The sequence below is a fragment of the Ptychodera flava genome, chromosome 14 (genome assembly GCF_041260155.1).
Source record: "Ptychodera flava strain L36383 chromosome 14, AS_Pfla_20210202, whole genome shotgun sequence".
In the NCBI taxonomy this organism is placed as follows: Eukaryota; Metazoa; Hemichordata; class Enteropneusta; family Ptychoderidae; genus Ptychodera; species Ptychodera flava.
The window spans coordinates 20,616,619-20,643,236 of NC_091941.1; the positions used below are offsets into that span (position 1 = coordinate 20,616,619).

General features: G+C 43.0%; 1 protein-coding gene across 5 annotated transcripts in view; it reads right to left on the minus strand.

The window, feature by feature from the left end:
• The window catches only part of LOC139149703 (homeobox protein OTX2-like), a 36,784-nt gene that overhangs the window by 4,258 nt on the left and 5,908 nt on the right, over positions 1 to 26,618 (minus strand). For 2 of the 5 annotated variants that reach the window (XM_070721578.1, XM_070721579.1), the window contains exons 3-4: positions 12,459 to 12,841; positions 7,764 to 7,915 (exon numbers count right to left, since the gene is read on the minus strand). In XM_070721578.1, the coding sequence (XP_070577679.1) occupies positions 7,764 to 7,915; positions 12,459 to 12,573 (267 nt within the window). In that variant the 5' untranslated portion in view covers positions 12,574 to 12,841. Of the gene's footprint in view, positions 1 to 7,763; positions 7,916 to 12,443; positions 12,842 to 13,016; positions 13,365 to 26,618 lie in introns of those variants that run through there. The other 3 variants (XM_070721577.1, XM_070721580.1, XM_070721576.1) reach the window with 3 other exon arrangements.

Genomic DNA, 26,618 nt, shown 5'->3' on the forward strand with positions numbered 1-26,618 from the left:
TTTTTGAAGTCCCGAGCGTATATTGCAACAAATGTAAACACATATAAAAAGAACGTTGTTTTCCCTCGCGGGTATAAACTCGGTTTTGAACCTCCCTTTTAGAGTGCCGTGGGTCTTTACCAAACACCGTCAGGTTTTGTGATGGTTTAAACAAGCGAGTGTGAAAGGGAGGGGGCTTCGGTGAAAACATGGCATTCATTCCGCGGGCCCTAATTGATTCGCCTCTATCTGCCTCTAAACAGTTTATTCCATTTTAACCCCTTTTCTTTGCTCCTTGCTAATGACGTGTTTTCTCGAGCAACAAAAAGCACATTTAATCAGTGGTGTGATAATGGCAAAGAAAACAGGTCTAATTGCCAAACTAATTAACACGTTCGAGAGGGAGGGCAGTGAAGTCAGATTTGTCCAAAAAAAAAAAAGGCTCTCAAAGTTCTGTCCACTCTACAGAACTAGAGCCCTCTCCGTCAAAAGAAACGCTGCCTTCTTCGACTTAACTTCCAATAACGTCAGAAACATAAGCGGCGGCCTGACTTAGGGGTATTCCGCAGCGCCTCAAGAAGACTTCGTGATTTTGGCTTCCTTCATCGGCGGTTCCACTCTACGAAAACAGCACACACCTGTCTGAGATGGATGGGTTAGACTATTTAGCTCCAAAGCGAAACCGAACAATACGTTGAAAGCTATGTAAACTGGGTTGGGACAGGAGCACGCCTCCTTCAGCCGGACAGGCTTTGTCTTGGTGGCACTTTGGCGCATAAAGGCATTTGGGACTTTCGCTTGTTGTATTTGTTGGTAAATACAACCAATGGCACTTGTCATTTTTTTGATGTTGGCAAGTAGTGGGACACGAACAAATGGATTGTCTCTTACGCGCTTACGCCGACAATCACATAAATAGACCATGCACATCTTAAGAAGTTTAGGCTGCACTCAACCTTTTAAAGAGAAGATGCCTTCCTTAAGAAGTTTAGAGGAAAATAAAAAAGATAAGGGGGGAAGAAGAGAAAAGCGCTAACATTGTATGCGACTCGTCGGTCAGTCAGTTCTGGCAGATGACCTCATAACTATATGCAAAGGCATTTTCTAAGTTCGATACACGAAGTTTATCTGCGGTAAACGGTTCGGGATGTCCCGGGTACGCAGGAAGGGGTCCCGACCAGCCCTGTCAGATCGAAAAAAGATGACCTTCCCGACTTTGACACGGCTTGTTCCGGCATGCACATGGGACGTAATTTGCATCGTAACGGAAGACAACCCTAACAAAGGCCATGATATTACCGACAATCAACTAGACACCTGTCCCACGTTTGGCCTCTGTACAACGTTTCTGCAAGTAGCACAAGGGAACAGGAGTAAAAATAGACAAAACAGTACAGTTACGCAACCCCGATTGAAAGAACTCGAAGTAGTGTTCAGTGTAAAGTGGCCGTGCTTCGTTTTCACAAAAAAGGCATACATTCAAAATTCGACCTGTCATCCTTAAAACATGGAACCGAATCGGACTTTACCCAAGCTGACAAAAACTACCGCTAAAAATACCAGCGGTTGGCTGAAGGGAGGGCGTTGAAAGGGGAGAAACGTTGCACGGTTTACTCTCCCTTTTTTATGGGAAAATCCAGCAAAGGGAAACATATCATTGCCCCATGGATAGATACTTGTTTTTATTTGAATGTGTAATTGTAGTATTGTACAGCAGATCCTGCCCGCAGGCGCTGGAGGACCGGCGAACAATCGCCTTTTGAGGGCTTTCATGAGTAGCGTTGCCGCCACTTTTTTGTAATCAATGCTGGAGTAGCCGGCCAACTTTTTTTTTCATTCTTTGAGTCTACAGCTAACAATGCGATGATACGCGATAAGTCTCCTGTTAGAATAGGTGAAGTTGTCATTGCACAGATAACCGCACTTGAAAATAGGCAAAAAAAACTCCGACTGATTCCATAATCAACAGACTAAATAGTTGGGTAAGTGTCACATCGAGGATTATACAGGGGAGCCCTCTTGCTTTGCAGAACGCGGCATTCCACCGCTGTGTAATGAAGTCAACGCCGGTAAACGAGAAGATCTTCAAAACTGTAATCCCTTATTTTGTCATCATCGGTGTGTCAGAAATCTTTTTTTTCTCTCTCTCTCGTGAATGAATCGACAGCACACGGTGATTTTGAGCCACAGCCTGTTCCTAGGCTTAATTGGATCCCGTCACAGTGGCTGAGATTTACGTGGGATTACGGGCCATTTCCTCTATGAACATATTCCGAATAACGATATCAAAATCTCGTTCTCCTTATTCCCAAGCTGGTGACGGGAAGAAATTATGGTTGGTTGGAAAGACAGCGAGGGAGGCAACCCCCCCCCCCCCCACTCTAACGAAATTGCGGAAGTTAGGCGGCCTGGATGCAAAACCACGGCTCTTTGTAATTGCCTTTTCAGGGCGCTAACCAAGCGACACTGGACCGGATTCAAACCGTGGTACCTTCTTGATTTAACACTGTATAGAAGTTTGCAAACATGCATCGTACCCCGGCGAGATATCGAAATCCTAGCCTTCAGGTGTGTTGTCGATTGATAAAACACGAAAGACACATGCCATTTAACGACCGAAATCTGAGGCAACAAGAACGAAACAAAATCTAGTTGTAATTTATATTTCCCGGAGACAGAAATATAGCATTTTTCGGCCAACGCATAATTCTTTGCTCCAAGTGATTTGCGCAAATTATGGCGTTTTTCTTTTTTTTTTCTTCTCGGGTAAATAGTTGTAATCACTCACCGTGAAAGTGATCGGAATTTCTTTTGTCTCAATAGGCAGCCAACTTCAAAAAAAACACACAACCCTTCTCCCTTCGCGTCAAAAGGGGAGCTTTTCTACGCGTTGTACTTTCGGCGTGGGAATGGTTTACAAAAAAGGTCTTTCATCGGGGAAAAACGTGCCATTCTAACGTGTCACCTGAAGGTGAAGTAAGACGATAGCTTGCCAAAAAAGACCAAGGTTTCCCCCCGAAGCCCGTAGCTAGGCGATGTCGGCTACTTGTTCTGACGTGCTCTCACATCCCGAAGTTTCTCAGGGCACGTAAAACAGGGCACCAAATCAGTCGACTCCCCTATTATCTCAAAAGCCCTGGAACATTGGATTTTTTACACCCATGGCAAGACCAGCGCCTCCACTACTGGCACACAAATACAAACCGGCTTGGTTTGGATATATATATATATATATATATATATATATATATATATATATATATATATATATATATATATATATATATATATATATATATATATATATATATATATATATATATATACATATATTCCAGCCAATGAGTGTCACTTTTCCCTCTTTGCGTTTATTGATATCCAAGGACAGATGCACCACTCGTGCACTACGTACTGATTCTTTAACATAGAGATCAATATCGCCACTATTAAAATTACCCGATACGAATTGTAGCGTTTTCGTCATGAAAAATATACGGCCAACGGCAAAATCCTATCTCTTATATGGTTGTTGTAAAATTAAGTGATGAATAGCCGTCCTGATTTACATAAAATTCGAAGTAGAACTATGAAGAAATTTGTGTCACTACGGAGGTATGTGCTAACATAATTATGTAAAACAGATAGCAATCCAACATAACTCAATTTCGCGTTATCACCTCCAGCTGATTGTGTATCTATCTCAACTTATTTTGGTAGTATATCTAATCACTATGCAAATTCTTCCGCAAACACCGGGGTTTTTTTCTCGCAAAGTCATTTCACAGCACATTAGCAGCGTCTTCCATCGAATGTTGAGAAGAGAGACTCACAGAGAGAGAGAGAGAGAGAGAGAGAGAGAGAGAGAAAAAATAAAATCAAACCAAAACGAATCGATGAAGCCATCGATCAGTAAAGAATGTATAGCAAAAGTGCTTGACATGTGTGTTACTGTGCATTGTTGAATTCTTGATACATTTTTGAAGTTGGCTAAATCATTGAGGTAGGAAGCGAAGCAACCTTGATAGGCATGTGGAGAAAGATCTGAAGGCAAAGAACGAGGATTTTTTTCTTTTGATTTGAGAAAAGTTGTGGCAGATTAAGCCACAGCGAAAACAGGTCCTGACTTTAAATTTATTCCTTCTCTTGGCGACGAATTACTTTGTAGTGCCTTAAAATTCGCAAACATCTTTAACTTAAGCGTTTATTAAACGAACATCCCCGAGAACAAAATTGTCGAGTAACAACATGCTTCTTTAGAAACTGTAACTTTGCATTCAGAGAAAAAAAAATGTTACAAACGCGTGTACTGTTGCTCTGTTTGGGCATGATGTTGTATCGGGACCTTTCCGAGTTGCTAATATCCAGTCGCCTAGGGGGTTAGATACACAGTGTGTTTGCAGCTCAGCGTAACACGTTTGTTGTTTCTAATTAGTAGGTGCGTCAAATTTGATTTGATTAAGTGTTTAGGTTTGTTGTCCGCCATTACCATCGCCGTTGCCACATATACGCATGTAAATAAATAAATACAATTAAAAACCATTAGCGTTCTGAACAATCTCTTGATACTTGTATGTTTACACAGGCAGCCGTAGTTTGTCATAAATGTGACGAGGCGAAATGTCAAAAACAAACCCCGCCATCTCAAGCAAAGAGCGAATGAGCAAGGTTTACGTTACGCCTTGAGAAATATCCATAAACAATTCGACGGGTGCCCTCTTATCTTTGCTGCGGTAACCAATTTTATGAATGCATTGTCGCTTTATTGAAATAGTGTGTCCTTCAGACAGTTGTCGAGGTACATGTTCGGTGCACGTAATTTCAAACACTGGGCTGAATGCCCGAGCAAACTAGCCGGATTAGCTGGGCGGTGTCAACAATTTCGCGAAATGACAAATTTATACATTTTTTACATATGCATTAGAGCGATGATTAAACGGATAGAGCTGCACCCGTTGATGGTTGCTGTATGTCTGCCTCAACTGTAAATGGTACCTGAAAACAAGTTGTGAAACATGCTTTGAAGATACACCTACCCTATGCCAAGATTCGCTCATTTTGAATTTTTAAAAAGGGCACGGCATGTATAATGTTTGATAGATTTGTTACAGAGTTTAGGTGATGGGGAAGCTGGGGTGATTTCGGGAATATATTTCATACTAGTTGTCTTCTTGATTCGCTGGAATGGTGTTATATCCAGAGATTGGTACACAATTTGTTCTCGAATCAGTTAAAAAAGTACGATGGGGTGTTTTTCAGACGAAAAAAAAAGGATAAAAGCGTCAAAAAGACTAAAATATAAACTTTTGCAAAGGAGATAAGGGAACGATACCACACAAAAACCCCCAAAGCCATTTAAAGAGCTGTTATCATAAAAGAAAACACGCCATATTTATCCAAGGATTGTGACGAGAAAATCGCGATCCGCAGTATCGTTGAGGGGTTTATTTTTATTTTTGAGAAGAGTGACCAGCTCAAAGCACATTAAGACGCATTTATACGCTGGAAAAGAAGGGTTATTTGTTTTCAAAAGGATTTAAAAAAATAAACGGCCTCTGCTATTTTGACAGAAATACGTTCCGATTTTTTTTTCCAGAAGTCGCACACAATCCCGTTCGCGGCGGTGGATTCTCGCGTGCGCGTTATAATTGTTACTTTTTATTGTTGAAACGGTAAAAATATGCGCCAGATGCCGACAAACCCCCCGTCTGTTGAATTAAAATGAGAGGGGGGAAAAATCAGAAAAATTAATTTTCCCAGCCGCCACGGGTGAGAAATATCTACCCAACCGTATGGGAGCAAACTAGTAAAAAAACGACCTTTAGAAAGGGAGGTAATTATTTTTAATAGTTGGAAAATATTGTCATTTTCAGAGTGCTCATATTTTTCAGGTGAATTTCTGTAAATGTGGCTTTCCATATGTAGAAATAGATGGCATGACAACACTGGTTTGGCCTCTCGCACGAAAGCGACGGATTAGCAGATCATTGAAAACGTTGCACGGGCTGTGGGGATTAGGGGCCCAGATGACACAAATGTCACCAATTCTCTATGCGAAAATCCCCAAATCTGTTTAATTGAAAAATAGGAAGAAAGATTGATGATAAAAAAGTGTCAGCGATGCGATATTTAATATGTCACACGTAGAGCACTAGAAAAAAATGTGAAATAAGAAATTTCCTGAAGAAGTTTAGAATAAAATGAAATGTAAAGTGACCCGAGCAGTGAGTTATATTACAGCTACGTTCCTTTTTGTTGAAAAAATAATGATTTTAGTGTAGTGTTTTGTAGGTAAACAGTCTACGAACAAGCTGTTACCACTGGACAATCCGTCACTCGACCACACGCCGACTACGATAAATATCCATCGCTTGTTGAACATTTTCCCGTGAACATGTTGTAAGGCAGCTTTCACTTCAAACATCGGAGAGGGTGTACTTTTGGACTTCGTCTGCGTGTCACAACAGCGATAATACCTATAGCTGCGTTGCTATTAACGCAAATAGTCGAACTGTCTGTAAACTATTAAGATTAGCATCGATGCCCCCCCCCCCCCCCCGTGCTCTCCGCGTTTGCCACTGATGACAGGGAAATCCGCTGAAAGTGTAGAACGCAGTTGAAGTGGTATCACAGATTTCTAACGGGCGTTTCTGGCCCGCGACGAGAGTCGAAAATCCGGAACACATTTTGAGGAGGGGTAAAAACGGTGGAGGTTTACTAACAGGGCGAATGGGGGGGAGGCACTTGGACGGTAAAGCCTCTCTATTGAGATTAGCCAATCTGATCCGTGTAAAAAAAGGCGAGTGAATTTAACAGGCTGTAAACTCAGAAGTTAAGAAGTTTTTTTTCTCTGTTGACGTCCAGTGTATGTATCACAGAGGAGGTTGTCACTTATAAAGAGGGGCTCACTGCAACTTGAGCGACGAGGCGGTGTGTCCACATCATCTGTCAACATCTCACACGAGAAGACAGTCAAACTGGGCAGAACACGAGGTTTCTAATGGTAGAACGCGCGATCGCAAAGCGAATGAATTTGCACGGCTTGACCTCCGCGCAGCTGAAAAATCTGTCATCGGTACCTCCTTTACATAAGTAATGGTTTGGTAAATGTGTTCTTTTTTTTCAAAACGCTATAGATCTGAGGCAAGATATGACAAGTGATATAACATTAACGACAAATAAACTGTGTAATTGCCGGACATTCATGACACCACTTGGTTCCCTATTAGCCTCCGAGGCTAAACACTATGAATAGAATCGACAACTATACGCGTTCAAAGTTTTTCTTTTTTTTTAGAGGGATAGTTGCTTTTCAATGTGAGGGGGGAACAACAGTAGAAACAGATTAAACTCTAGCTCTGTCTGTCTTGTCAAATGAGGGTACTTGCACATTTCAGAAAGTCAATAAATCGTGCCTTCGGGTCGTTCATGGTCTGAAAGATGATGCTGACAAGGCAATAAATAGCAACAAGAAATGGTTATGGACACCCCGCCCTCTCCTTCCGTATCTTCGTTTCGAGAGATATTTCTGCCCCGACTCCCCCGTCCCATTCTCGTTTTACACTTCTCAGGAACAGAGTTTTACCCTTTTACAAGTTTTTTTTTCACTTCATCACTGTAACTGCAATTTCAGTTTGAAACACACTCTTGAAACCGAAACGTTGGCTGTCTTAAAAAACTTGAACGTGGAACAGCTTTGCCGTGACGTGAAAGAGAAAATAAACACTGGGCCAACCCCACCGGAGGTGACCTTACATGAAGCGTGCTCGCCAAAGCAAGAAGCTTACCTGAACTCGAGACTCGGGTAAATTGATTTTGAGGGCGACCTCTTCTCTCATGAATATATCTGGGTAACGAGTTTTGCTGAAGAGCGACTCCAGGACGTCGAGCTGGGCCCTGGTGAAGGTGGTCCTCTCGCGTCGCTGCTTCCTTGGGTTACCTGTGAAACAAGAAGCAGAACATCTCAGGGCCATGTTTCAAAATAGAAGAATTCCAACACTTAGCTGATTAAGAAGTGAGGGGCAGAGAGGAGAAGGAGGGAGACGCAAGACACAAAACGAACAGAATAGGTTGCAAAGGTTTTTTTGATTAGATTCTTTTCGGGCGAAAAAATAAAACGCATCGAAATAGCACTGGTCACCCCAGGCTTCAAGATAACCGACAGAGAACCCCCTTATATCGAGATTAATAATTCAATTTAATTCCGTTGAAATGGCAGCAAACGCTTGAAACGAGGCCCATCTCAAATCTGTCCTTCACTATAACTAATTGGTAAACGCAACACAAGGTCGAAATTTTCGACCGAACTTGTCTTTTTTTTAATGATGGAATACGTATGGAACGGGCACGATTGCAATCATGATCACGGCTAAAAGGTATGGCAACGCGTTGGTGAGCGTGCATTTGTGGGGTCAGTCAAGCACTCTGCTTCCTGGACTGGCGTTAATACAAGGGTAAACAGCAGATTTGATTTTGCTCCCCTTCCTTTTCGAACAGCGGAACCAGGTGTTCCATCTCGCCCAGACCTGTTGATGGCTGTTTTGAGAGTTACAAATAAGTTCTTCACACCGTTATTCAATTTTAGGGCTTAAGTGGCCATTTTCCAAGCGACCGGGAAATCAAGCGATAATGGAGAATGAAATATACACGGGGATCCCCCGGGAGGATTTGATTGGAAGTTTACCAACACATTTTCATTATTTCCCCTGGGATACGTGAATTAGGCAGCGTTCTCAAGGTACAAAAAATCGCTCCATTCCTCATGAAATTACTCCGAAGAAATTGCTTCGTGACGCTTCACAATTCAAGGTACGTCGCTCTCATTTGAGGGCTGACTAACCCCCCCCCCCCCGTAAATGATAAAAGCGAAAATACGCCTGAAAGAACGAGTTGTAGACTGAATTCCCAGTGCAAAATCAATAAATATACCAAATTCCATAATTTTGAACAAAAATAGTAGGTTAAGTACCAGAGAAATCCAAAGCAAGTGTGTTTCTATGTTGACTTGTAGGTGACTGCTTTGTTTTTATCCCCTATCTCTCGAGGCATACTCGACATGCCGGTGAGCATGGCTTCAATTTGGACAACGTGTCAAAAGTTCGACCAAAAAAGCGTGTTTTGGTCTGGTAGGCCTAATCACCGTCCTCTTTTACGTTTTTCCCTCCAAAAATTGCCTAAAGCTAGTTTACAGATGCTTTAAATTACTCTCACGGAGAAATCCCTCCTTCATTGGCAAATCACAGCTCGTTTTGAAAATCGCAGAAGGCAGATTAGATTTTTCACGGGGCAACGAGAGAGTTGACAAGCCGAATAAAGTAAAAAAAAAACAGGTTTTACTAGCGCCAATTAACGACGCAGACAGTAAACATCGGTCAGTCTTAACTCTGTCGCATTACAACGCATTGCCACAGCTTGGTATTGCTCTCACCGGCTTCTTGGTTGTCTTTTAGAGCGAACAGATTGCTTACAAAAAAAATTGCAAGTCATCAGGGCATGTAGAGACAAAAAAAAGTCACCGCAAAATATACTCTTAATTTTGAGAAGCAAAAGTAAAAAAAATCCATTACCACGATTGAAAAATGGAGTAAAAACCGTTGCGATTGAGACTTTCTCGGCGAAGGGTAGGAAGATGCAGAGCCGAAAGAATGAAGAAATAGCCTACTTGTTTGCCTTGAGGTGACTAGGTTACATGACGACAGATAAGAGTGTCAGGCAAAGTATTTTAACCCATCAGAAGAGTCTTATCAGATTCACTTTTCTATCGCTCTTCAGAGCATTATTATTTATGGCAATTTGTTATCATTAAAATAAAAGTCATCATCAATACAAAGTACTGGGCTTTGTGTGATCTGTAGTAGTGTTTTATTTTTTTTAAGTGTCTATGACAATAAATCGCATAATCTAGCGTGGCGAGAAATTTATTCGGTGTATGTTCGTCTTACGCGAAGCTGATCCGAGCAAATAGGCTTAGGGTAGTTAAGACACGGCTTCCCGTCAGGGTCTCTCCTTCTACTGGGCTTTTGGTCAACTGTGTACTTCGCTAGGACTGACAGGTCGGCACGTGTGGTGATTTGCGGGGTTTTTTTTACCCGGCCATATGCATGTCGGCGTGGCCGAAGAGAACTCGAAAGATAACACGAAGACAGTGACTTTTATTTTCTTGCAGAAAAAACTGTATCATTTCTTAACGTGAACAGACTACCTTTCAGCGAGAGACATATACTAAAGGCGATTAATGATTCCGGGGGACAGTGCGTGTTTACCTTTGCGATGTCACTGAAAATACACATGTTTATCGCCATTAAGATGATTTCGAGCATTCGCAAATCTGTTGATATATTTGCTTCATGATTCATCCTATTTGCGCTACCGTGGAAGCAATAAATTAATTGCGCGGAAGTGGTGTTTTAGGAGTCGAGGTGGAGAAACACAAAAAAAACAAACCTATGTCGACTCGCCTCAAGCTGCAAGCCCACGTACAGAAAGCATTGTTTTACTTGCCCAAATTCGCAAGGCGGGGAATTGTCACATTTTCCTCGGCCGGCTCATTGTCTTCGATCCGGAGCAGTTGGTGTGTTATTTTTAGCTCTTCGCAGGGGTGCTTACGACGGAAATCACACAACGGTGTTTAAGTCCTACCATTATTCCCCCTATTCAGGGGACATATAAAACTTTTTGTGGCAGTTTCGTACACACTTCTAAAACGGGAAAGTAGAGATTACCGTCCTTTTCGGGGAACCGGCGTATATACAGCGCCGACAACGTCGCCGGGGAGTAGTTCATGGTGAGCAAATGGTGAAAAGCTATGCACAGTTTTATTGAGGAAATCTTTAACAGCTCGAAGATACCTGTGTAGATTATATCGGTCATCAGAAGACGTACGATTAAAATTTGACGTGCAAACGACCAGATAAGTTATTTGTGTTTGTTTAAGGGCAGCGCAGACGGTGTCTCCTGGTTTGTTCTGTGTTATTGATTAACTTAGAGCGGGCATTGTATGCGTAAATTTGTGGTGACTATGAGATGGGGTTTTTGCACCTTTTTGGTCGAGTCTCCTGGCTCAGAGAACAGAAACACTTGTAGGGAACTTTCTTGGCTGCCATTTCGCGAACTATGAATAATCGTTTGCCGGGAGAAAGCGGGGGTCCGTCTCAAGAACTTTCGCCACCAACCACTTTGCAGAACTTTGGCCTCTTTTACAAGTTAAAAAAACTCCCTCATGAAGCGAGAATGGCGTTTCTCGCGTGCAGGAGACACTGAAAACACGAATGCTGTAAGTCGCGCCATGAGAGGCCATCGATCTACTAGTATGTTGAGTAACACAGCGACTTACACACAGTCCCTGTTACGGGAAAGGCGATGACTTACGAGCGATGGTTTGGATTATGAGAACCCTTCTCCCGCCTTGTTTTTATAATTATTTCTCATTCTTGCTTTAGGAGTTATTGCCGACATAACCGCCCAGTTTCCGTTTTGTTCTTGGTCATTCGTACATTAAGACGGGCCACAGAAAGGAGGGCGTTTTACTTACGTCCCTCACAATAGCGTTGAACATCCTGTATACCCTCTTTGAAGACAACGAGATAGTCGCGTTTTTTGTGCTTGCGTAATTATAGACCGAAAGATTGACGGTAGGGCTTGGCGGCAATCGGTGAGAACGGGAGGGAAAATATAAACGGCGGCGACGCCTGCCAAAGTGAAAAGTCAAGTCGACGTGTGGGCTTCGTAGCTAACGCACTTTTTTGGACGATATTTCGCACACACGGTTTCCTCTGGGGAGGACGATCCGCATATATGAAAGAATCTGACGGGTTTTGGCATACTACAATCGACTCGTCATTATTCAGTTTTGGGCGGCGTTCAGAACAATCGAGGGCTCAAAGGGGTTCCGTCGAACAAAGCTTTTTATTACTCAAAGTTGCGGTTTCGACAATCGTAAACAAATCAATCGATATTCCATATAAATGCACTCGTAGCAGCTCGCGGGGGGGGGGAGAATTCGACGTTCCGTTTTCATTCTGTGTCATCGCAGGGGAATGAGTAACACAGCTCATCGTTCGTGTCGTCGATAGGACTTGCTGCTGAATCGAAACCTGTGAACGGTGGCAGGTTTCGGATTTCCTGACACGAGTGCGAGACCCAAAAACTTTGGCCGACACAGAACACACTGAAAATCAATAATTCTAATTGCAAGCAACGATTTTTCGATGGACCCAAACTTACAAAGGAAGCCAGCTTGAGTACTGAGCATGTCACGAAATATACATATTCCTCAAAATATTTGAACGATTTTTTTTACCTCTCTCATGATAGTAGCACCGGATGTCGCCAATGAGCAATCTATGGCATCACATGTTTGAAATGGTGAAAGCTCGTAATCGTCCAGACCATAGAACACACACACATATATAGTTAACACAACTTTTAGTAAAATTATCGAATGCGAAGTAATAAAATTGGTAGCCTACTGTTAAGGATGGTACCTTGGTACATAGCGGGGTGCTGACCAAGTTCCACTGCATTCGGCGACGCCAGGCTGATGCCGTTGACGCTGTATGGTACGGGCCCCTTCATATGGGGTAGAGGGTAGGCCATCATTGGGAGTTAGTAGTGAGCCGGGGATGAACCCTGAACGGTGACGATCAATACACAGGCTGGGTGCGTGTTTGAGGACGGATCGATCCACGTACTACTGAGTCTTGCCTCTTCACGCTTGGCAACAGGAAAGTGGAGGTGAAATGGACTGTCCTTATAAATTCGTTGTAGTATTGTGTGTATCTGTTTATGGTGTGGCACTGGTTTTGGTCCGTCGGCAAACGGCGTTGTTTGTAATACGGTCCGGATTTCACTATACTCACGTGTTCACCTGCAGGATAAAAGTTACCAGAGAGTACACAAGAGTTAATGACTGTGATCTTGTTTTAAAATAAGAGAGGGGTGAGCATATGTTTATGGGGACATATGTCTATATACCCCCACTCGAGGATATGGGGGTTTTAACCACACGAATTAAGAATATCCGAAATCGGGACTGTACTTACACCAGGAAAATGCACAGCAAACTGCCCAGCAAGTGGAGATAAAATCGCACGTGACGACGTCAGAGAAGCAGGTGAGAGAAAACAAGCGGCTATCAGAGAGAGTGACCAACTGCGTCAAAGCGAGCAGAACTACTACTAACAGCGGAGGGGAGCGCACACAACCACCTGCAGTGCCAGTGCGACGTTTGACGACATTGGTGGCGGTGTGTTGTCGCGATGATCAACTACCGTGAGCTGAGTGTTGTGTGTGCTTTACGTGTTACATTCAACCCCGCTCCACAGGAACTGTCAGTTTTACGTCACATGTCAAAGTTCGCAGCCAATCAGTGGTCAGCTTGGGTTTACAATGCGCCGCATTGTGCAAAGCCCTCACGGTCTTTTCACTGAGTGACGATCATTTGCGTACTCTAAGGCACCACAACGAGGCTCCTCTACACCGACCAGGTACTCCATTCTGTGATTCAGTTACATTCACTCATTATCTTCTATTCACAATTTATCCATTTGTTTTCTGACTCACGTTCCGCGTAAACAAACATACAAACAATAAACAACTCACTATAGGTGAAATGCACCGCAAAAAAACTAAACACTGCGAAGCGTGTTTTAGAATTCCCTCGCCAATAAGATATACGGCACTCGCATACACCGTTGATTGCAAGGAAGTAACCATGCATATACACAAACTCGATGAGAATGAGCAAACATTGTGCAGATACTAAAACATTTTTTATTTGACGGTAAACTCTATGTCAGAACATTTAGATTGTCTCTGCAGGTTGGGAAAGTTGGTCAGAGCCACTGGGCATTTTCACAGCATTGCTATTGATATCGTAGTGGTTTTATTTCCCGTATAATAAACCGAGTGTACTTTTTTACATCGATTCTTGGATTTGTGCCGTCCTAAACGTACTTGGTTGTGAATTAACAATCTCACAGGCCGTGTGACACCCCATCCCTGGCCACGCTTAGTGTGTTTCCATGTCGCTTGTCTGTCATGCCAAAGGCGATAACTGTATGGGCGGGGACAAGGGGAGGCGGAACGAAGTAACACTAATTAGACAGGAAACCCAACAGTCTATATCTGTTTGAATTTCCAGACTTCTAATGTATCTCCAAACAATTCGAACAGGCCGGAATTTGTAATTGCTATCCTAACCGCGTTTTCCCCCTTTCCTCTTTTATGACCGGAGGAGAAGGGGTTTGTCTGCTTTCGCGGTGTGTGTTTCGGGATTGCTTTTCACCACGAGCGGGTCAGGTTACCCAATGTTATCCTTGGACGGGGGGAGATTTTTTTTCCTTGACTGGCAGTCACCGAGCTTGGGGTGACAGTTTATGCTGGTTTTATTGTGGAAACAGCTTGATGGATTTTGATTTTCAGGTGTATGTGTACAAGCACACATTAACACTTGTTTGATGTGTCAATTGACCAGTAAGTGTAAATCCGCCATCACACGATGACGAGGGCAATTCACACTGTCACGACGGACGGGGAAACCACACAGATGTGATAAAACAGAAAGGAAATTTGACAGGTAGAGCTAGTTTGATAAACCTTAATTGTTAATATTTCACACCTCCCGAGTGCGCGTAAAAGGAAGTGAACCCCCCTCTTTGATAAGCCCTCCCCTTGCACCATACCACCACTAAGAGACCCTTACACGCACTGACTATGCACAGCTTTCGAATGTTCACATAACTTCCACATTCAGTTACGGATAATGGGTAATTTATTAATGATCGACCCTAGAAACATATTGTGAAAAGAGCATTAAAAAGATAACTGGCGTGATTTTTATCAGACATACGGAAAATCAACACATTAACCGCCAGACAAACTGACTTTAAACCAATGAAAATCGGCAAAAACGAATTACTGTTTAAAAGAAAAGTGAGAGGTTTTGTACTTTTTTTAGCAAAAACGATAATAGAAACGAATTCGGGAATCGATATCACACTGCCCCGCATGTGACGAAGTTGTGCTCTAACCACTCAACCGGTGAATGCGGCGTATGATTAGGACGATTTCCCCCACTCATCAACTGATTTCCCATGGTGTACAAGAAACAATCGCCGTTCAGTTCCGTCGCGCCCGGTTGCTCATGCTCGTGCCGCCGTGAAACAAATCGCTCCGCTGACTAATAATAAAATTTCATTGGACGTAATCATGTCTTTATAGCCTTCAAATTAATTACTAAACCATATCGATAATGGGTAGTGTAGGTTTTGTCCACGGTCGAGTTCGGTGTCACGGGGAGAGAGAGAGAGAGAGAGAGAGAGAGAGAGAGGAGAGAGGAGAGAGAGAGAGAGAGAGAGAGAGAGAGAGAAAGAGAGAGAGAGAGAGAGAGAGAGAGAGAGAGAGAGAGAGAGAGAGAGAGAACGTTCGGATTGTCGGATTTCGCAACCCTGATGTTCATTTCGTAAATGGGAATACGGGTTTCTTGTGCTGTTTGATTTCAATTACGATGGGAATTGCATTGCAGACTTGACACATATTTGAAAAGTGCTTGGTAACAATTCAATTAAGGTTATATTGATATCATCACACAATTATGATTATACTTAATGTAATAATATGACGCACTTTAATATTTCTTTTGTGTAAGCTCCCCGCTGATGGGAGCGTCCGCGGGAAAGCGGTTTCCATTGGAAACGGCGCGCTAGGACATCGAAGGAGCGCTTTTTCGTTTGACATTTCAGGACTGCAGGAAAATTTACATCGCCTTTTTTATCTAGTTGGTTTATTCAAGTCGGACCTCTGTCGCCGATTCAGTGAAACCTTACGAACAATGCAAAACAGGTCCGGTACTGAATGAAGCAAAATTCACTTAAAGGAAGCGCACACAAAAGAAAAGCATTAGAAGGGACTTTATTTGACCAGTAATTTTGCGTGTGAAAGCCATGGTCTCTTTAACCAGTCCCCGTTTGTTAAAAGCCTTCCCGTGTTCGGGGATGGCTAAGGCATTCTTCCGGTGAAAAGCGCCGCGGCCACTCGTGTGACAGCTCGCTTTCTGCCCCTAAGAATCGCTAGGTGTGAAAACTAAATCGCTCACAAGTGTTGTAAACTGCTTCGCCGGCTGACTGAGTAACAGAGCCAATGTGTCGGCCTTAGATCCACTCTGGTCAATTCTCACTCCGCTTCGTTTTGTTTTTGTTCGTAATTTTTTTTTTCTTTTGCATGCCACACAACATTTCCACTACTCTTCCTGCTTTCTATGGGTACAAAAATGAGGTACTGTCGTGTCATCCGATCCAATCGCGCTCAAAACGTAACTGGACAAATTGTCAGATACACGTCAAACTCTCAGTTGTAATGTGGAGCCCTGTACACTAACATCTGCCGGTGACAACGAGATATTTCCGGACTATTGTCTCAGCTTGACAAGCCTTGTTTGTGTTCCTTCCTCGGGCTCCGTCTCGGGAGTAGGGGAGAGGCAAGAGGTGCGAAGAATACTTCAATTTCAGCCTTGGATAACGCTTTTTGAGGAGAGCACACCCGGCAGCACATTTGACGCAGCTTACAAACAGAGACATCAGTACAGCGTGTACGCCCGGCCATCCTCTGAACCCAAGAGACAGCGGCGATGGTAGTAAGAGGAAATCCATGGCAAGTCCATTAAAAATGTCTATAAGAGTCGGGTATCGGGAGAATTTTCCCTGGTAATGGACCGTGCAATGGTAGCTGTTTGGTTTTTCCCGGGCTTCGCACATGCAGTCCGCGTTAAACGCGCCATCCTTGCGTGCACGCCGCGGTCCTCTGACAACAGCGTACCATATTGTAACCAAGTGTGCCGCGTTATTCTGGCTGTTGGGGCTTTTTCCGCCCCAGGGGTTTATATTATAATATCCAGAGTCATAAGGAGATCTGCCTTACACGAGATGCTTGGAATATTACAACACCGAGTAAGCTGTAAAACGGCCAGAAATTCGTCGTCTGGCCTAGATTTCGTTCGATACGGTTTAGCCGTAAATCCCCACTTTAAGCTGTATCCTTTTAGCAAAGATAAAGGTTCGGTAGTATAATTGATGTCAAAACTTCGATCTATTTTCAGCGGGTGTTCCCCAACCTTAAAATCCCCCAATAGGCGGCGCGGTCGGTTTTTTTTAAGAAAAACAAAAACGAGAAAACTAAACTCCATCAACCACAGCCGTTACCACATATCGGCGAAGCCCTGCTGCCTATTTTCAATATTTGCCTCGCCGTACAGGTTTCGCTTACAATTATTTCACAATACCAAGTGTTCAACAAGCCTCGGTGCGTTACAGAGCATGTGCCCCGTAACCCTTGACAACGGTTTACGGCCGAGCAGTAAACTCATAAAGCGTTGGGCTCACGAGAATGTTAATGTTCCGCGTTCGGCCTGCTTTCTCCTCTCCCCCGCATACAAAGACTCGCAGTATTGAGGATTTTATTGAACGAAATGTTCAAATGTTAAACTGGAAAGGGGGTACGTTCTGAAGTGGTCGACCCTACTCAAATCTTGAAAAGTGGAGGTCGGCGAAAATGGAGACATTGTATTCCTTCCTACTCCACACCATTCATCTCCGAGGTCAAATTTTCAACAAAATGGCGATAACATTGTTGGTATACGTTCCACGTTTTGGTTTGTCCGCGTGTATCTCCCTTGATCTGATGAAACTGACAATAGGAAAGAATTTATGTCGATTTCTAGTGGAAATCCATCCCCGCTAATCTCGCGAGAACAGAATTCCACCCGCCTTCCCTTCGAAAATCCCGTCGCTTCCGCTGGGATATACCCCCTGTATATCTCTGGAGAATATATCCCTCACATCCACGATGATATTAATTTGCGAAAAAATTTAAGTGAATGGTCACCTATCCTACGATTGGTAAAAAGAACAGATTGGATCGAAAGCACTGATTTTTTTTTCATTTCTCTCTCTCTCTCTTTTTCAACTGCATGCGCGAGTTTGTTTGAAAACTGATTGGAGGGGCCTGAATGGATGCTTTAACAATGAATGCAGAAACTGGCACAGCTGTTTGCGCGGGCAGCATAGCTAGTCTAATAGAGAAAAAGCCCTCCCCGTCTGTTGCAACATGGAACAATATCGCCAGAGAAAATATTATGCTTTTTATACACGCATATGCGCCAATTAAACGCATCTCGTGTAGTTCACACTCTTTTCCGCGACTCCATTATTACCTCATTAATGGTTGAGCTTTGAAACAAACCTGAGTATCCAATTCGACAAATAGTCAGTCAAACGTAACCAAATAAGATTTTGTTTGTTTAATTTTTTTTTGAAAGATTTTTGTAATGTTTTCAGAGACGGGCGACTCTGTCAAACGCCGACGATCAGAAGTTTTTTAATATCATTAACGTCTAATCGCTTGTATGGAGGTATTCAGCAAATCAAATAATTTAGCCAGTTCGAGTTCATTTGTCTATTTGATCGTCGGGAATCGGTAACATCCGATGCAAAACAAAAATAGTACTGAAAACGGATTTTTTTTGTCATTGACCGAAATTTGACGAATAAAAGAGAAAAAAATATATTCTCATTCATTTTAGTGTGAGACAGATATCGATATGCGAATCAAAATAGTCATATTATTCGACAAAAGAATTGTTTTTTTCAGAAGGTCCTCTTCCAGCAGGATTTGTGACACGCCTCATAAAATTGCACTTGATTAGTAAACACAACTGCTTATTCACATTAGCGTTATGGAAGTAGACGATGCGCCGGATACAGGCCTATTTTGGCACTGGCGTTGGCACAATGGGCGAGCTCAAATCACGCCCATCTGGGTATAGAAACCCATGCTCATATCAAAATATAAATTAAATTAAATTAGAGATGCTCGGTGATCAGTTCAATACGGAGACGACAGTGCCTTTTGTCGGAGGGCATCTAGCGGGAAAGCTCGTTTGACGTCGTCTGAAAGCGCTGGCCCGCCAAAGCAGAAAATTGCTTCGGCAATTATCAATTCCTCGTCGATATTGAGTCAACATGTTCATTATGGATGGATTATTATATTTACAGTGCTGTAATGCACTATCACTTTCTTATCTATAGTAACCTTTTACATAATTGCATAAGCAAAACGCAGCTTGGGGAGTCAGCGGGGCTTGTTTGCATGGCTTCTCTCTCCTCCGCAGTTCCCGGGAGATGTGACTGGTGACAGCCAAAAGTGTCGGAAACGGCCGAGGTTTCGGCAGGTCCAGCCTTGGCCGATCATCCACCGACCTTTTTAATCAGGCGTTGCATTAAGGCTTTGTGCGAGTGAATTTTCTTTTCGCAAAGGAGGGGCTAGAGAGGATGTTAGGATAGGTGGCGTTGTTAGCTTGGAAGAGAAGAGGCAGGATCAAAAGTACAGATCGCGGAAAAAAATCAGTGTTTTTCATAAAATCATTGGTTTGCACGCTCTTAGCATTGTGAAAACTCGATGGAGAAGGATGCATCATCTCGCGAGACGAGAAAGTCTTTCAAGTTAATTAAATTCGGGTGGGATGCATTGCGAACTTGCAAAGAATTTTCTCCGACAGTGACTATGATTATCTCTGAGCGAGTTTCGACCACTGCCGAAATACCCCGCGAGCTTTCAGCATCGACCCGAAACGATGATCGCTTGACTCCTTAACGTATGAAAGTCAAGACACATTTCAGAACAGTGATCGTGGAAGGGGGGGGGGGAACATCGTGCATTTTTGTGGCGGGATGAACTGCCAACCAGATATACATTACCCCAGGGCAGAGACCTAACATTTCACAGAAGATCCCCTGCAAATCGACTGAAAAAACCTAACTTGGGAGGAATGATCCACGTTTGACAGCTAGACGCCGAAGGGGGAAACGGAAGCCAATCACTCACAGGTTGACGTTTTATTTTTATAAAATGTTGGGATCGAGCCTGAAATCAAACACGGGCGATGTTAGTTATTGCTCGTTTCTATCAGTGTACATTACCCAATGTTCACTACCGTAGCGAAACATCGCAACAAGTGTGTGACCTTTTATAATGGGACTGAAAACAATAACAGCATGGACATGATTTGTGCATAATTGGCGTTGCTATCTATCGCAGGACATATCTAGTCTCCTTCACGTACCACGCACCCACCCAGTAATCCGTTGATAATTGTAGCCAGCACAAATGTTGCAAATGTAAAATTAGCATCTGTGTCACCGACTGAAATAATGAAATACATATTTATATTGCATTTACGATAAAACGTCTCAATTACAGAATGGATCGGATGCATATGTAGATAGGGGTTGTTTGCGAGCGAAAGTATCGACACGTTGTTTTGAAGAGTGTTTTTCTAAAAAACAAACTCCTACATTTTGTTTATGTAGAGCTAAATGTGACAAAAACCGGGAAACAGCCCACGCTTTGAACTGATTGATCACTTGGCGAGATAATTGATTGTCGGATATCATCATGAGGTTTTTGCTTTTGGATGTAAAAGCATGTTTGAACGTATTTCTCTTTGAATTTCTGAATTTCACAATATCTATGAGGTGCATGCATACTCGATATTCAGTTTTCCGTCTGTTGTCACTACTTACGATTGTAGTATCAACGGACACGGAATAGTACGTCAGTTCACGTACCTAGACGAATGAAAAACAAACAAACAAACAAACAAACAATCGGCGGAAATGATAATTTAATGACAGTGGGAATTTCGTCGCGCGTAAAGTATGTCCGACACGAAACCGTACGGTATACGCGAAGCCATCTAAAAACACCACCGTGACACCCGGAAACCCCGTGCGCATAGAGGTTGTAAGAGTGCGTGCAACGCTCTTATGTCACCAGGACGGTCAATTGGGACACCAGTAACTTCTCATTGTGGGCAAACGGACGGGGCGTCCATCACGACGTAAGTCTTGCGGTCTAATCACCGGGTAAATCGCCATCAGACATCCGTCGACAACCGCTCGGAAGGCTTTTTTCCACACGCAATGCAAAAAATATAACAGACGGAAAATTTTTCGTTTCAGCCGTTCACGCTCATCGCGAAAATGTCTTCTCTTCGGTTTAACTTTTAAGTAATAATATTGTATCGAGAAGTTGACGTTTTCGATGTGGTACAACCTCGATGCGGAAAAACTGTAACTCTTCATTGGGAGAAACATACCATCATAGTTGAACTTGGAAGGGGATCAGTATATTCATTACAGTTAAATCCTGACGGTTCAATTTCTATTTGTGTTTTTCTACCAGTAGAGCGTGTTTTTTTTCAAAGCTAAAATAATATATATATACGGTATTTAAAATTGCCTTCGAGAAGTTATCAAAGTCAAACTGTGGCCTGCTATGATAATCGCGATATAGAAATTCGATTTGTCTTCACAGCTGACTCAATGAATGGTATTTGTCTATTTAGCAAAGGGCGCTTGCATTTTCCCGCCTCCCTCTCTTCAGCTTTGAACGTGATCTGTAACCCCCGCGCTGATCTCTCTCTGGGCCTGTGTGATTCAGAAGTGTCCTGCCTAAATATTGGCATATTTTGTATAATTATGGAGAAACCCAATATCCCGTATGAGTATCAGAACAAATAAGCTCAGATTGTATTATCTGACGCGTTGCGGTGGGGACGGCAGGAGGTGATCTACCAGCGGCGTGACGTCGAAGCATCGCACTTGGCATAGTCTGACATGCTGGGTCGTTCCGTTCGCCATTTACACGCTGTTTATTGATAGCGACAACCCTCCAAAGACCCATAATGATGCCTGTTTATTAACTAATATTTCTGAAAGCCAAGTTTCTCACCCTTCGATGAACTACCTTTACAAACCTGCCATTGTCAACCACGGATAATACTTTTTTTTTTGTTGCCAACAAAGCAATATAATTGTCAACTTTTTCTTTTGAGGCGAGCAAAGAAAACATTGAAATCCACGATTTTTATTCTTCTTCACTGACAGGGCTCGTGCATAAATATGTCGAGTAGTGGTATTGTTTTGGTCTGTGGTTCAAGTCTCCCCCCCCCCCGGTGCCTTGGCGTATGTTCATACCTGCCAGGTCAGTACAAATTATGGAGGGAGGACATACTGTTTCAACATAGGCTATGGATATATACAGGAGGACGGCTGGAAAAGGTATATAAATGGAGCTTGTTTGCGGCTTTTTGTCGGCGAAAATTCCGACGAATTATGTGAGTAGACATCGCATGCGATGAATTCGTCATGCTCCCCGATTCGGAAGATGCAAACCGTTCCCCTTTCAGTGGATTCTTCAATCAGCACCCAAGAAAGAAAAGAAAAAAACATACAAATAGGGTCCCGCTTTTCATCAGGGGGACTCAACAATGAGACACGGCATAATAAAACGCTGGTATTAAAAGAGCGCTGGTCGCTTGAATACAAGTGGGTGCAGTCTACAGTCGAGTACAATGTCCACCATTTGTTCGCCCCTGAAATCTGGTTGAGCAAAAATTAAAACGGTACCCACTCAGAGGTAAAAGCAATGAAAAGGCTGGGTTGGTCGGTCAATGTCTGCGCTGATTCCTATTCAGTCCGTTGTTTTGCCGGCCCCTGTTCCCCCCCTTTTGCGATCGGTGTACAGAACATCGATTCTATAGGCGGCACAAACGTCGGAACACTGTGTATACTAACCGCGTGTATATACATACACTGCGTTGAGGCTGATAACGTTTACTTATGACGGTTCACAAAGGGCAAAATTTGAAAAGCAAACAAGTATGCTGTCTATTTCAAACATGACTGATGGCGTTCGTCGGAGTAAAAGTCACAGCTTAATATTTCAAATCCCGACTCACCGATTCCCTCTTTCCCCAGTGTGGTGCCTTTCCGCGTTTATTCCTTGTACATTTCGTGTCGTTGTCAACGGTGAACCCTGAGTATGTTTTGGAATAATATAATCGGGTTTTATTTTCCACGATTTTTTTTTTCTGTCCCTCAAAACTATCTAGCTATCCACTGCATTATTTTGCGTGCGGTTGTAAGTGAGCGTATGTTATGGATGCTCGCGGTAAGTAATTATGGGAATTAATCGCCACATCACTAGCCAGAAAAAGAAACATCACAGTTTCAGCCAAAAGAGCGTTCTCAAAGTATACGCAATCAGGTAGGCTAAATGATAGTGAAGCATGCAAGACGAGTACATAGATCAGCGCCTTCCAACAGAATTTGCCAGTGAAATTCAAAAGGGGTGCCGACATTCAAAATATCACTTTTACCGAGTGGATTCAAACTCCTCCTTTTAACCGAGATAAGCAAGCAAGGGCCCGATCATTTCTTTTCTAAAGCGCCAAAGATTATATTTTCAGAAGCCATTTGACATGTTTGAACGTATTGGGTCACAGATATTTGACGCCTGACTGAGACAGGAAGACAGATATACTCATAATAAAAGAAACGCCATCCAAAGATGAGATGCTGTAACCGAGCCACTGGGAAAACAACACAAACAGGTACGCCGGAAAATATTGAAACGTATACGTTAACTCGGACTACAAGAAAAATATGGTTATGTGTTACCACCTAATACAGTACCATACACCAGCAGGCAGAAAAAAATAATAGTGAAACATAATTTCGAACCCAAATTTACGACAATTCTGTTTTTTTAAGGGACACAGCTGTTACCATGGTCCAGCCATAGGAATACACTCGCAACTATTTTCCCACAACGGTGCCGCATATGGACTATGCAACTATTCACACGAGACAACGCTGGCAAAACAACGGCCTCACAAACAATTCCCATGAACGCACTGTCGATCGCGGGACGAGAAAGAACAACGCAGTATAAGACAATGAGATCTCCCACTGCTTAATTAATTATCAATCTGGGGACAATTAATGTCATTTAGGTACACTGCGGCATTTATCATGCTATCTATATCGGCCGTCGTTATGTCAGAAAAGTGACGTAATTGGGGTCAAAATTCAAGGTCTCTCTGCGTATATCTCAGAGCCAAAATCAACTGACCGACCCATGTCGAAGTGCTCTTTGTAAGATGTGGATGACGAAATATTATGGACACACGATAGCATCGAATTATCAATCATTCATTTGTATCTTCATTTTGTTTACGTACCTGATGTGAGAGAGAGAGACTGGAGACTGTGTGAGTGAGCCTGTGTGAGTGTATGTGACTTGGTTTCACATTTGGACTAGTCGATTTTTAAAAGAACTTCGGAAGCCCAAAACAGATTGTCATATCATATAACCGATGAGATTTTTCAGAAAGGTAATCATAAACGAAAATAAAACAACCGAAAACCGTTTGCGTCAAAAGTGACCCCCTCCCCCTCACCCACCGCAGAAGCCTTCTATTTTGAGAGGAATTCTCGAATTCGATGCTGCAAAGCCATGACTCTTGCACTATGGAGGGAAGTGCAGTTGGCTGGGTGAAATACATGTATTGACAAACAATGGCCCCCGACTCGCTGACTTCAAATGAACATATAGAGTGAATGAGCGGTGCCCTCGGGGACAAATATTGGCATTACAAAGAACGAGACGCATCCTTGACAATACTATGATTTTTTTTCCAGACATATTTCACGCAGTACCCTCGTGTAACGGCCATCTTTTCTTGTAAAACACAGAGTCTATGAAAGTCACAACACCGTCAATTCGTCTGCGCCGGCATTGTTTGCGGGTATTTTTTAGGGGGAGGGGTTCAGTGGACGACTTACAGAAAAAGAGGACAACAAAAAATACCCAGAAACAACAAGTCTGTTAGTTCTGCTTCACTATGCTGTATACTTTCGGAAAGGGAGCTCACTAATTTGCTAATCAAGACCGAAGGGTTTTTGGTGGGATGGGGGAAAAAGAGAGTCGACGACAAAAAAAAAGAATGGCCTCGGAATGACGGATGTGAATTTGATAGCGTGCTCTATGAGGTGTAAACAGAGGGGTGGTGTGTTTTATATAGCAAAAGACTTGTGGGTAGACAAATGAACGCGGGAACACGATGGTGTACACTCCTACGCCAGCGTGGAATTTTTGCGGCTAGAAAAGAGTGAATACCTGCATAACACACATCGTAAGATCGCTACATCGGTATCACAAACGTGTTCGGAACATGCTTGCAGGCCCCCTCCCCCTGCTCCCGACCCTGTGCCACGAACCCCACATGCGCGCGCGCTCCTTGGCTGACGTGTATATGCCTCGTGCTGCGGCGTACAGCGACTTCCAAAAGACTAATCTACCATAACGACTGGATCTAATAACAACATAATTGATGTAAAATGCAATCAACTAATCGATTTTCAGACGTCTCTCAAAATTGGGTGAATTTTGAGCTAATTACACCATGGGTCAACGACTATCAAGTATGCTGCTTCCGGTATCAAATTTTGAAAGGGGGAGGCGTCGTCCAATTTGCGTTCGATTTTCCACGAGTTAAAAATGAAAGTTTAAATTCACGGAGGTCGCGGAAAGAATTGGGAAGGAAGGGGGTGTGCAGAGAAATCAACTTTACGGTTATCATTGGTAACCTTGGTTTGGATGTAAGGAATGAACTTCGCCCGGGGTGAGGACTTCAGTACCTGGGCGAATGGAGTGAGACATGGCGTTTCAATGTACATTTATATATATACACAGAGAGAGAGAGAGTCATCTAATAGAGGGGTAAATTGGACAGTCATTAAGTGCACTTCAACTGATTGCAATAACTTTAATTTTCAAATATACCTCTTACCGACACAATTTCCACCTAGTCTCCCCTCTGCTTAATCTTTTTACAGAGCGGTGCATTTTGTAAATTATGTCTAAATCCCAAGTCATCTCACGCATACCGTGTACGCGGATGTCTAAAGCTGCATTTTAGTGTTCTTCGCTAATTACAAATCGTTTAAAATCATATGTTTGTTTTGCACGTTGAAAAGAGGGAGAGAGAGAGATCACAGCCCAGAGAGAGACAAGAAATTCGAAATAGGCTAGTGTCTGTATCCGATGCATGTTATAGCGTCGTTATAGTTTTTTTTTGCTTGCCAAATAAAAGCTTGGTAAAACCTGAGCCAACAGCTTTGGAAACGAATGTATACTAGTAACAGATGCTGGGGTCAAACCCCAGCACAAGCCCCCGAGATTTCAATCACGGAGACAGTACAGAGAACGCATGCCTCAAATCTGTGCTCAATAAACCTTGTATGCGGTGGTCGCTTTTCACAGATTGCTCGCTTCGTATCGGTGCAATTTATTGGCGAAGAATGGAACGTCATACTACTTAATTTACTCTATTAGCGTGTATCTTTTCTATATGTACATATTTTGACAATGTTTTCCCCTGTATACTCGGAGGAGGGAGATGAAGGGAGGGAGGGAGGCAGGGTTGTTTTGTGTGCATTTCATGCCACTGACAAAGGATTCCCCCCTTCTCTGCCAACACTGGTATTGTGATTGTATCGAAGCAACTGGGCTCGTTGTCTCATCGAGATGCACCGACACATTCCAGAAAATAATTACAAACGGCACAAAAGCCGAATGCAACCATATTAAACCGCTTATTCGAAGGCGAGCGTTTGCCCTCTGTGAGGTTTCGGAAACGTATTGCAAAACAAGCCGGAAGTCAGTTGGTAACATTAAACAGACGCTGGATCTGAAACAAAACTACAACATATTGAAATCTCTTTGAATATACATACATACATATA